Source organism: Lipotes vexillifer, unplaced genomic scaffold (assembly GCF_000442215.2).
Source record: "Lipotes vexillifer unplaced genomic scaffold, Lipotes_vexillifer_v1.1 scaffold1378, whole genome shotgun sequence".
Taxonomy (NCBI): domain Eukaryota; kingdom Metazoa; phylum Chordata; class Mammalia; order Artiodactyla; family Lipotidae; genus Lipotes; species Lipotes vexillifer.
In genome coordinates this window covers 1,035,601-1,048,041 of record NW_006775104.1, presented here as the reverse complement: position 1 = coordinate 1,048,041, position 12,441 = coordinate 1,035,601, and the positions used below count along the sequence as shown (strand labels likewise).

General features: G+C 40.6%; 1 protein-coding gene across 1 annotated transcript in view; it reads right to left on the bottom strand.

The window, feature by feature from the left end:
* Window positions 1–11,969, bottom strand: part of CCDC14 (coiled-coil domain containing 14) — a 44,839-nt gene extending 32,870 nt beyond the window's left edge. Inside the window, 6 exon segments of the mRNA XM_007449711.1 lie at window positions 3,793–3,918; window positions 4,008–4,077; window positions 4,329–4,401; window positions 4,721–4,776; window positions 11,795–11,908; window positions 11,910–11,969. Of these exon segments, the coding sequence (XP_007449773.1) occupies window positions 3,793–3,918; window positions 4,008–4,077; window positions 4,329–4,401; window positions 4,721–4,776; window positions 11,795–11,908; window positions 11,910–11,969 (499 nt within the window).
* Between the last annotated feature and the right edge of the window lie 472 nt (window positions 11,970–12,441).

Sequence of the window (12,441 nt, the reverse complement as noted above, 5' to 3'; positions counted from 1 at the left end):
AAAGAGGCTTCTGCTTCTGAAGAGTCAACCTTAGGAGTAAGTCAATGAGAACCACTTCTATTACTGCAACCCTAAAGGAGACTGTCCTATGGGATATAGGTCCTTCCTTCTGAGGATGAAAGTGTAGGGGAAATGACAATAAGAATATTATATCCTGATCACGGACCAGAACTGCTGATCTGACTCTAATCCAAAGAAGAATTTAATGCCAGGGACCCAGAATGCTAGATCTCTCTCATTTGCTTCCCCAAACCCGTCTTCTACCCATCTCCACCCTGCTCTGCTCTCTCTGGGATGCTAATCTGTACGGATTACATGGTTAAGAGACATTCCTTCATGGGTCTCTTCTGCTCCTACATGTCTTGCTGGGTCTACCAAATAAGTAAGGCCTTGACCTAAGCTCTTTACCTGGGCCATTTCTCAGGGTTGTGTTTGTACTGAGCAACTTGGAGGGATAAGGTAATGTTTCCCCCTGAGACAAGTACAGGCTTGCTTACTGCTTACTACAAGATCAGTGGATTCCCCAAGCTCAGCGGTCGTCAGCTGAAGCTTAAACCTACAGCATGTGCAGCATCCACCTGGGTCCATCCCATCATCCCAGTGGGAAATGGCAGCGAGGGAGAACCAAGACAAATATGCTGATGTGCATGAGTAATAAAGTCCTTTGTCTCTGACCCAGAGTCTCGTGTCTCCTGTCAACATATATGACACAGTAAGGCTAAATTATTAGTTGTAAGAATGAAAATCAAATCCCAGACCATATATACAACAGGGTTCCAGTTGGGTCCAATCCAATGGGAGTCTCAGCATTGTCAAGGAAAGCAAGAAGCATGCATTCAAAGTATTTATTCCCAACTCCCTCTCTATGAGGCCACCTTGGGCTGGCTTTGTCACTGCTCTTCTCAAGGCAGCCTACTCTACACAACAGTATCTCTTGAGTCTCAGTACCCTCTTCCTCACCTCATTCCTTAAGGCCTAAGGATAATAAAAGCTCTGTTCCTGCTGCTAGCACTGGGCTAGCACAATCCCTTGTGGTTTCCGTATCCTCTAGTCACACCTTTGTAATGAGTTTCTTTGTAAAGAAAACCATCTTAGAATTATCTTAATTTGAGTGTAGCCATCTATTTTCTGTTGGAACTCTGATAACGAACAGCTAAGCTGGGATCCAACAAGTTGCTACCACGGCACCATTGCCAGCCACGTACATTCTAAATGAGAGTTCCCTGAGGAAGGGTGCCCTGGACAAAAAATAACCTGCCTTGAGAAAAAAAAGTAAGAGACTGGAGGAATAGGTAGATGGCGCTACCACTCCTTTCTTTGTCCACTGGGCCCCCAAAATGGGCTTCTACTTTAAGAATTAGACCAGGGGTTAGCACACTTTTTCTTAAAAGGCTAGAGAATAAACATATTACGCTTAGCAGGGCCGACTGTCTGTCACAACTACTCAACTCTGCCACTGCAGCACAAAAGTAGCCATAGAAAATACTTAAATGAGGGACTTCCCTGGTGGTCCTTGGTAAAGAATCCGCCTTCCAATGCAGGCGACACGGGTTCGATCCCTGGTCGGGGAACTAAGATCCCACATGCCGCCGGGCAACTGAACCTGTGCACCACAACTGCTGAGCTTGAGCACCTCAAGGAGAGAGCCCACGTGCTGCAAACTACAGAGCCCACGCACCCTGGAGCCCACGTGCCACAGGTAGAGAGAGAAAACCTGCACACCACAACCAGAGAGAAGCCTGTGCACCACAATGAAGAACCCGCGGGTCACAACAAAAGATCCCACGTGTCTCAATGAAGATCCAGTGTGCCGCAACTAAGACACGATGCAGCCAAAAAAAAAAATAATAATAAATAAATACTTTAAAAAAAAGAAGAAAATACATAAATGAATTAGTATGGCTGTGCTCTGATAAAACTTTATTTACAAAATAAATGACTAAACATTATTTATAAAGCAAAACTGGCTGTAGTATGCTGACCCTGGTTTAGACCAATGTTGTCTAATAGAAATATAATGTAAACCATATATGCAATTTTAAATTTTCCAGTAGCAATATTAAAAAAATTAAAAATGGGTAAAATTAATTTTCATGTTTTATTCAAATCAATATAGCCAAAATATTAACATTTCAATATGTAATTAACATTAAACATTAAGATATTTTATTTTTTGCATTAAATATTCTAAGCATACTGTGTATTTTACTATTAAGCACATCTCAATCTGGATGGTAAATTTTTATCAGAAATCCTTGATCTGTATTAGATTTAATAAAATATACAGTTGAAAAAAGTAGATTCATGTACCTGTTATTCCAAACATACTTAAAAGTTTTCTAATAACTGGATCAAGTACCAGTTTTCAAATTAAAATTAAATTTAAGTAAAATTAAATAACATTTACAATTCAGCTCCTTGGTTGTACTAGCCATACTTGGAATGTTCAATGGCCACATTTGGCTACAGACTGCCATCTTAAGCAGAGCAGGTCAAGACAATACGAGGCTAAATGTGACTGGCCTCCAAGATAGGTTAGTAAGTTGTTTCCTCTGCCTTAGTTCTCTGACTCAGGACCACCTGCAACATCAACCTCTAGTCCTATGAATGTTCTGCCCTCGTTTTCTCAGCCTCTTTGCCTGGATCCTGATCTCTTAATACCCAGGGCTACTGCTGTAGATAATTTTCTAGACTTCACTCCTTGCCTAAGCTGAATCTAAGCGTGCCCTGCTGTGTTAACATTTTTGGCCCACCTGAACTGTGGAACTAGCTGGTTCCATTCTTGATCATCTGAGTTCCCATTGTGGACTTTTATTTTTTCTTTTTAAATAAATTTATTTATTTTATTTATTTATTTTTGGCTGTGTTGGGTCTTCGTTGCTGCATGTGGGCTTTCTCTAGTTGCAATGAGTGAGGGCTACTCTTAGTTGCGGTGCGAGGGCTTCTCGTTGTGGTGGCTTCTCTTATTTCGGAGCACGGGCTCTAGGCACACGGGCTTCAGTAGTTGTGGCTCGCAGGCTCTAGAGTACAGGCTCAGTAGTTGTGGTGCACAGGCTCAGTTGCTCCATGGCACGTGGGATCTTCCCGGACCAGGGATCAACCCCTTAACCACTGCGCCACCATGGAAGCCCCATTATGGACTTTTTCATTTCCATTTTGGGCTATCTTGTTCTATAGGCCTCTATGGAACAACATAATCAAAACTTGATTATTCTAAACTGCTTGCTGAATTATTACACTTAATTTAAGTCAGCAAGATTAACTGTGAGGGTATAAAACATCCTTGGCCACAGTCACCATCAATCAGTGGCAGGCCTTCTTTCCTTACATATCTTATCCAACTTGGAATTTTACCTTCCTATTACCATGTCTTCTAACTGTGCAGCTCAAAAATTGAGCTATTGAACCTACTTAAAAAAAAAATATATATATATATATACATAAAGTATTTTTAAAACAATAAATATACACATGAAACCCAACCAATTTGTGAATATCTATGAAAACAAGGGGCAGGGAGAACAAAGATAACTCTATATACCTCCCAAATGTCAAAGTGAGTTTGAACCTTTCCTCCTACAAACCTAGCCACTTTTTTTTCTACTTTTCTTCTTGGGAAAGTAACTACTCAGTGATTAGAAGCTGAACAGAGGGGAAAAAAAGCACAAGCACACACACACACCTGAAAAACCAATGTTATTAAAATGAATCCAACTGCATAATCCCAATAATTTATCAAAACCCCCGGAATTAAGTATTATATTTAAATAAATAAGAGAAAAAAATACTTACAAATTTCCTTCCAGACTACAGAAGGTACAGTATGTTTTTCACGTCCTTTCTTTTTAGATCCATATCGTTTGCTTTCTACAGGTCTGGCGTTATATCTATTTTCTGAATATGCTATTTCTGAACCTACTAATAATTAAAACAAAAATTCATTAGCATTAAAAGAACTACTTAATTGAGAAAAGGTGATCAGCAAAGAAGCATTTAAAAAATAAAACCTGAATCTTCATTTCTCAAAATGTCCCGCAGCAAAGAAGCACAACCATCAAGCCCTTGTACAGTTTCAGTCTGCAAAGAGAAAGTCATTTAGAAATTTGTACACAAAATTTTAATGCAGGGAAAAAAAAATTCTGTAATTTAAAAATTTCCCTATTTAGAAGCAATTTATTATTGGTAGAAGACTTGTTTTAAAGTAAAAAGTCTTCATTCTTCATTAGAGCAGTTAATACTTTACTTTTGAATTTTTATTCCCACTTCTTAGCTTTTACCTGAAAACTAATTAAAATAGCATATATTGTATCTATTCAGTTTAATCTTACCTGACTTTCTGAATCAGAATGAGTGGGATAGCCAGAATCTGCATTAAGACGGGATATCTTTCTCAAATGGGTCCTAGAAAACAAGTTTGTTAATATCTTTACATATGACACAAAAAGTTGTTTTCCCAAAATATATTATAAATAGACATTCTCTTTCCAGTGAAGGTTGGATAAGAAAGTTTGTCCATGTAAAAGATGGATTTATGCAGGACTTTATGAAGATTGTAAAGACTAAAATGATCAACATGGGTAAGATATGAAAAGTCCCTCCCTAGACTTTTGTGAAGGTAGAGACCCATTTAGTTCTCTAGGGTAGGAAAAATTTAGTCTAGCCCAAACACTTGAAAATCTCTTGAGATTTCCTGAAGTTGTAAACTTCTTTACGTACTTACCCTTTCTTTCCATTTGTTAATTTAGCAGGTCCAGTGTGCTTTCCTGAAGATAACACCTATGACATAATGCATTATATTGTAGTATATATACAAATATTTTTTCTATTACATTCTCAGTATGCTGTTTGGACAAAACCTGAAATGTTATTCATTGTTTCCATTCCCTTTTTTACTGTGGTAAAACATACACAAAATAAATTGTACCATTTGAGCCATTTTAAAGTATACAGTTCTGTGGCATTAAATACATTCACATTGCTGAGCAACCAACACCACCATCCATCTCCCGAACTTTTCATCTTCCCAAACTGAAATTCTGTACCCATTAATCGTTAACGTCTCATCCCCTCCTCCCCTAAGCTCCTGGTAACCACCCTTCTACTTTCTGTTGCTATTAATTGGCTATTCTGGGAAGTTCATATAAATGTAATCATACACTATTTGTCCTTTTGTGACTGGCTTATTTTGCTTAGCACAATATCTTCATGCTGTAACATGTACAAAATTTCCTTCCTTATTAAGGCTGAATAATACTCCCTTTTTTTTTTTTTTTTGCCGGACGCGGGCCTCTCACTGTTGTGGCCTCTCCCGTTGCGGAGCACAGGCTCTGGACGCGCAGGCTCAGCGGCCATGGCTCACGGGCCCAGCCACTCCGCGGCATGTGGGATCTTCCCAGACCGGGGCACGAACCCGCATCCCCTGAATCGGCAGGTGGACTCTCAACCACTGCGCCACCAGGGAAGCCCCAATACTCCATTTTATATATGCACCATGCTATTCATTTTTAATAAAACCCACAATTACAACTGAACTCTTATAATTTGTTCTATATAGAATGTCAAGCAAACAACACATACATTTGTGTCTTAAGTCTATGTAAGCTGAAAATGAAGTTGAGATATTATTTTAATCAGAAGTATCTACTATAGTAAGTTTGGACTATACTCAACCGCTGAACATGTTCTACATTCCCCAGTTCTTCAAAACATACAAGTTAATTCAAGATACAGGGCAGAGTCCATAACACTCTGATTCTATTTATCCACGTTCTTTAGAATGCCTGACAAGACTAGCACATGAAAACTCTACCATTCCTCTTTATCTAGATCTCATTCTCTCAATCTTTCTTTTTAAACTCATATGTTGTTTTTTTAATTTTTGATTTAAAAAATACCTTAGGTGGGCTACCTTTTGTGTAGAATAAAGAAAAAAATTTGCTTCTACATGCATCCAATACCTTGAGAGTTACAAAAGAAATAGTTAATTGTAGTTGCCTCTGGGGAGGGAAACAGAATCTGGGAGACAGAGCAAGAGGGGAAACTTTCCATGGTTTACCTTTTTATATCTTAAAAACTTTATATCATATAAATATAATCTCTATTCAAGATATAACTTTTAAAAGACACAATTAAATTCCCTACTCACTCCCTCATTTTAGCCTTCAGGTGTAGTCACTGTTGGCAGTTAAACTTAGGATTTTTCTTGACATGTTTACATATTTCATCCCAAGACAGCTTTGAGCACTAACTATTAAACTTTCTGTAGTTATACAATATTCTATTATTTGCTTCAATATGTACACTCTCCTTCTAAGAATGCTACTGAGAATACATTTTTTTAAACTGGGTTGATAAAAAGTTTTACTTCTCCTTAAGATAACTTAGAATATGATGGAGTCATAAAGCCAGCAGTGAGAACCAACACTGGCGGAAGTTAAGATCCCATGTAACATAGCTCCTGCATGACCCCCTCAGGGTCTTTCCTTTCACAATATCTAAGTCGGTGTCCTGGCCAGGACCACAATAAAAAGCCAAACCATTGTGCTGCTAGGTCTAAAAACAACTACCACAATAATTATCTTTCAAAATTAAAATTAGTATACTATCTGAGATAAATAATGGCATAACTGTAAGATTATAAACAGCATTTCTCCAAAAAACACACACATTAGGTTATATTACAGAAAACCAGGTAAAGAAAATTAACCAAAATAAAGCACCCTGTAACAGTATCATACTGGCACATTTACTTCAAATTTATTTTGTATTCTTTATTTTGAAATAATAGTACAAATAACTGTATACATGTCACCAAGATTCCCCAACTGCTGACATTTTACTACATCTGCCATGTTCTCTCTCAGAAAAAATGTATATAATTACTTTTTGTCTGAACCATTTCAGATTAAGTTACAGACACGATACCACTTTATATTAAATATTTACTCCTGGGACTTCCCTGGTGGAGCAGTGGTTGGGTAGTCGCCCGCCAATGCAGGGGATATGGGTTTGATCCCTGGTCCGGGAGGATCCCACATGCCGGGGAGCAACTAAGCCCTTGTGCCACAACTACTGAAGCCCACGTGCCTAGAGCCTGTGCTCCACAACAAGAGAAGCCAGCACAATGAGAAGCCCGCGCGCTGCAATGAAGAGTAGCCCCTGCTTGCTGCAACTAGAGAAAGCCCGTGCGCAGCAATGAAGACCCAACGCAGCCAAACATAAATAAATTTATAAAAAATTATTTATTCCTAAATATTTCCTAAGGACAAGGTCACTCTCTCATACAACCAAAGTATAATTATCAAAATCAGGGAATTAACAACCATACTATAATCTAATCTACAGATCTTATTCACATTTTGCCAATTATCCCAACACTGTACTTTATAGAAAAAGATTCTGGCCTCCATCCAATCGAGGATCATATGTTGCATTTTAAGTTGTCCTATCTCTTTAGCCTCCTTTAATCTGGAACAGATCCTCAGGTTGTCATTCATTGTCTTTTACAGCCTTGACATATTTAAAGAGTATGAGCAGTTACTTTGGTAGAATGTCCCTCTGGACATTTAGACTTGTCTGCTTTCCCATGATTAGTTTCAGGTTGTGCTTTTTTGGCAGGAATACCACAAAAGGGATGTTGGATCCTTCTCAATACAATCTGAGCAGGCATATGATGTCAGTTTGTCCCATAACTGGCAATGTTAAGTCTGATTAAAGATGGTGCCTATCAGAGTTCTCACTACAAGGTTACTATTTTTACCTTTGTAAATATTAAGCATTTTGTGGGGAGATACTTTGAAATTACACAGACATCCTATTAATCAAACTTTCATCCAGTAGCATCCATTGAGGATTCTTGCCTTAACCATTTGTCAAATGGTGATCTTTCTAACTTACATCATTCCTTCTACATTTATTAGTTGGCATTCAACCTTAGTGAAGTACTTCTTCATTTGTTAGTATGGACTTACTGATTCCTAGTTTACTTAACAGGTTATGATGCATTATTATCATTATTTATACTAACGCTCAAATTGTCCCAGATTCTACCAGTAGGAGTGTTTTCAAACGGGCTCCTGTATCTTTTTAACATGTCCCCATTATTTTTTGAGCTAATGCTTACAATAACCTGATCCAGTTTTTTTTTCCATTGTGGTAACATGAAATCTACCCTCTTACCAAACTTTTAAGTGCACAACATAGTATTGTTAACTATAGTATGATGATTATAGCAGATCTGTAGAACTTGCTCATCGTGCATAATTAACAGTTTATACTCATTGAATAGCAACTCTCCATTTCCTCCTCCCTCCAGCCCCTGGCAACTACCATTCTACCCTCTGCTTCTGAGTTTGACTGTTTTTAGATACCTTATATAAGTGGAATGATGCAATATTTGCCCTGTGACTGGCTTATTTCACTTAGCATAGTATCCTCAAGGTTCATTCATGTTGCATATAGCAGGATTTCCTTCCTTTTTTTAAGGCCATTGTGTATCCACTAATCCATCAATGGACATTTAGGTTGTTACCACATCTTGGCCATTGTGAATAATGTTACATGAACACAGGAGTGCAAATATCTCTTCAAGATCCTGTTTTTAATTCTTCTGGATAAATATCCAAAGGGGGACTAACTGTATCACATGATAGTTCTATTTTTAATTTTTGAGGAAACTTCACATTGTTTTTCATAGCGGCTGCACCCTTTTACGTTCCCATCAACAAATGTACGAAGATTCAAATTTCTCCACATCCTCACCAACACTTGTTATTTTCTGGATTGTTTTTTGCTGTTGTTGTTTTGTGCGTTTTTAAATAATAGTTATCCTAACAGGTGTGAGGTGATATCTCATTGTGGTTTTGATTTGCATTTCCTTGATTAGTGATGTTGACCATCTTTTCATATACCTGTTGGCCATTTGTACGTCTTCTTTGGAGAAATGCCTATTCAAGTCCTTTGCCTATTTTTCAATCAGGTTATTTGGCTTTTTGCTGTTGAGTTGTAGGAGTTCCTTATATATTTTGTTTATGAACCCTTTATCAGACATACGGTTTACAAATTCTTCTCCCATTCCATAAGTTGCCTTTTCACTCTGTTGTTTCCATTTTATTTTTATATATCTAGGTCTCAGCCCTAGAGTTGACCATTTCTCCCAAAAGTCATGGTTCCTTTTAGTAGACAACAGTATTTAAAAACCAAGATCTAGGGCTTCCCTGGTGGCGCAGTGGTTGAGAGTCCGGCTGCCGATGCAGGGGACACAGGTTCATGCCCCGGTCCGGGAAGATCCCACATGCCGCGGAGCGGCTGGGCCCGTGAGCCATGGCCACTGAGCCTGCACGTCCGGAGCCTGTGCTCCGCAACGGGAGAGGCCACAGCGGTGAGAGGCCTGTGTACCGCAAAAAAAACAAAACAAAACAAAACAAAACCAAGATCTAGGCAATAGCTGTGCTATTTGCTACTGGGGCTTCATATGGATTATTTATTTAGTCATTATGACTACACAGTTGCAATTTTGAGTCTTGTGTTTTTACTTTTAAGTCTTTTTCCATACTAACATAGTCTTCAAATTTTTTAATGGTTGTATAGTATTTCCTTGAGTGGAAGTAATATGTGTTCTTGGTTTGCTTCATATTTTTCACAAAACAAACCTGAAATGTTTTCATATACTGAAAATAGTCTTTCACATTCAACATTAAAAGCTTAATTATTTGATAACAGGTTATTAGTTGTTTAAAGGACCTAGATACAAACTGCAAAACCACTTTCCAAAACAAGTGCCCAAATGGCAATGCATGACAGAATCAGTTTGCTTTATCTCACATTTACTCCCGCTAAGTATTATCATCAAACTTTCTACTTTGCTATTTGAGAAAATCGTAAATATTTCTTAGGAGTCATATCTCCTACCAACAAGTGCAAGATAAAATTATATTTGTAGAATAATTTAGTGTACTAAAGCCTTTCATTTCCACTTAATCCACACCCTGTGAGTTGTTATTACTTCTGTGAGATGGGAACCTAAATTTCAGAAAGGTGGCTTCTTCAAAGTCATACATCTAAGAGATGTTTAAAAGAGTAATGTTTAAAAGAATGGACTCTGGCACCAGCTATGTGGGTCTCAATCCTGTCTCCACTGCTAACCAGTTGTGTAACTGCAAGGAAGTTATCTGAAGTCTCCATCCCTCAATTTCCTCATCAATAAAATGAGGAGTGTTATCTACCTCCTAAGACTGTTGTGAAGATTAAATGAGAAATTATATGTCATATCTGTAGTAGTGCTACCCAAATGTTAGCTGCTATTATTATCATTGAGATGGTAATAAACTGCTTTTAAGGGGGCTAAACTGGGTTGCACAATTTATGCCAAGTGTGAAACAGATGTTTTATCAGGTTCTCTCATTTAATCTCCCCAATTCTTTGAGGCAGAATTTTACACCTATGTTATAGATAAGGAAAAGGAGGCTCGGAGCAATAAAAAGTACTTTGCTTACTATCACTATGACAGTAGTGGCAGAATTGGAATTTGAATCCGGAGGTGACTGTGACTACAAAAACCATGTTTTTCCCCCTTGCTGACTGCACGTATTCTGCATTCATTCAATATAAAAGAAAGATCTATAAGGGTGGGGCTGCTCTGGAAGTACTCATGAAGAAAATCTGGAGCCAGGTTTTGAAAAAAAATGTAAAATTCACGTTAATGGGGAAGACAGCATTAAAAGTGAGTTGATAAATGAAGGAAGACCAAACAAAGGGATGCGTGTGTGGATATACTTAAGGAGGAGTAAGATTACTCTAAGTAGAGGGTCTGAGTGAGGACTGACTGATTCCTATCGGTTGACTGATTACCTGAAAATACAGAGGTAAACTCTTTGGTAGCGGAGGAAGCCGAGCAATGTCTCTAGGCTGAAAAATGGCTTGATAAAGGTTAGCAAGGGCACAAAAGGGGCGCTGAGGGGCACCCAAACGATGGAAATGTGAGTGTTAGACAAGACTTCTGTAAGTGGTCCTTGAGCTGAGGGACAAGAGACGGAAAGTGAAGATTTCAGGCAGAGAAGGGCATTCTAGTCAGAACAAAGAGCAAAGGCACAGAGGCCTGAGAGAACACGGGCGCCCAGGGCACTGGAGAACACACAGGTGGAGAGCTCTGGGTCTTACTGGAATGGGGGTGGAGGCTGGTAAGGAATGCACGGGCCCGATCGAAAAATGGCTGTGTGGACAGGCCAAAGAACTGAGATTTTATCTTGGAAAAAAAACAGGAAGAAGTGTTCCAGAGCTGGATTTTAAGCAGAAAAGAGAATCGATGAGGGGCGTGCATTTGAGGAGGGGTAAGGCTAAATGCAGGGACACTAACTGGGAGAGTTGTGTTTTTTTTTTTTAACTAGTAGTAAAATGCTAGTGTGACGGAAGATCCAGCTAGTAGCGGCACTTGTTGGAAAAGCCGAGAACCTGTAGTTGATGCAACAACGTCCTGAGACTCCGAGAGGTCAAGTCACCCACCCAGCGGCGGAGGCTGGACACGAACCCGGGGCCCACACCAAAGCCAGCGCTCAGATGGACCCCAACGATTACAACAGAATATACATCTAAGGGCAGAGCGGCAGTGTTAGGGTGTTACGGTTAGGTCCCCACCCCACCGCCGCCTCGTCTCCTCTCCCAGCATTTATTTTTAGTGCGGCAGCACTGTCTCGGTTTTTACTTTTTGTCCCAGGGAGCTCTGCACGTCTCCCGGCCCGAGGACTCCCTCCGTCCCTCTCCACCCTCACAGTGGACTCCTCAGGTCCGCAGACCTCACCTGGCCCGGTCGAGATCCGGACCTGACCATCTCTCGCAGCCTCAGAAAAGCCCAAACGGAGGGAAGCAGAGCCGCACTGTAAAAGGAATTAACCGCCGCGGACTCCCGACCCCCCCTTGGCCCGCCCCCCAAGCTTCCGCTTCCGGGAAGGAGCCCGCCGAACGCCGCGCCTCATTGTCTCCGGCGCGCAGACAAACCTCTCCTACCCGCAGCCCGGCGCCCTGCGCTTGCGCAATAGGCCCCTGTCGGACCCGGCTCGTCACACTCCGGCGAAGGGCGAGAGACGCATAGAACGCCGGCGAGCTCGGCGTGGCCAGGTGCGGAGCGGGGTGGGGCCTGGAGGGGGCGGGGGATGGGCGGGGAGGGGGCGGGGCCGGGGCAAGGCCGCGCCTGGAAGGGCCGGGCGAGCAGCTGGAGAGCTGGGCTGAGCGGGATTTCGGATCACCTGGGAGACCTGAGTTCTTCGTCCTGCGTCCCTGCAGCGAGGGTTTCCATGGAGGAGCGCTGCCCTGCATCAGCTGGGAGAAGTGGCGAAGGGGACCCGCCGGGACCAGAGGAAGGGACTGCTGTAGAGGGCAAAAAGGTTTCTGAAGGAATTCCTCTGGCTCTGGGTTTTGATTTTTAGTTGGTGTTTAGTATACCATTTT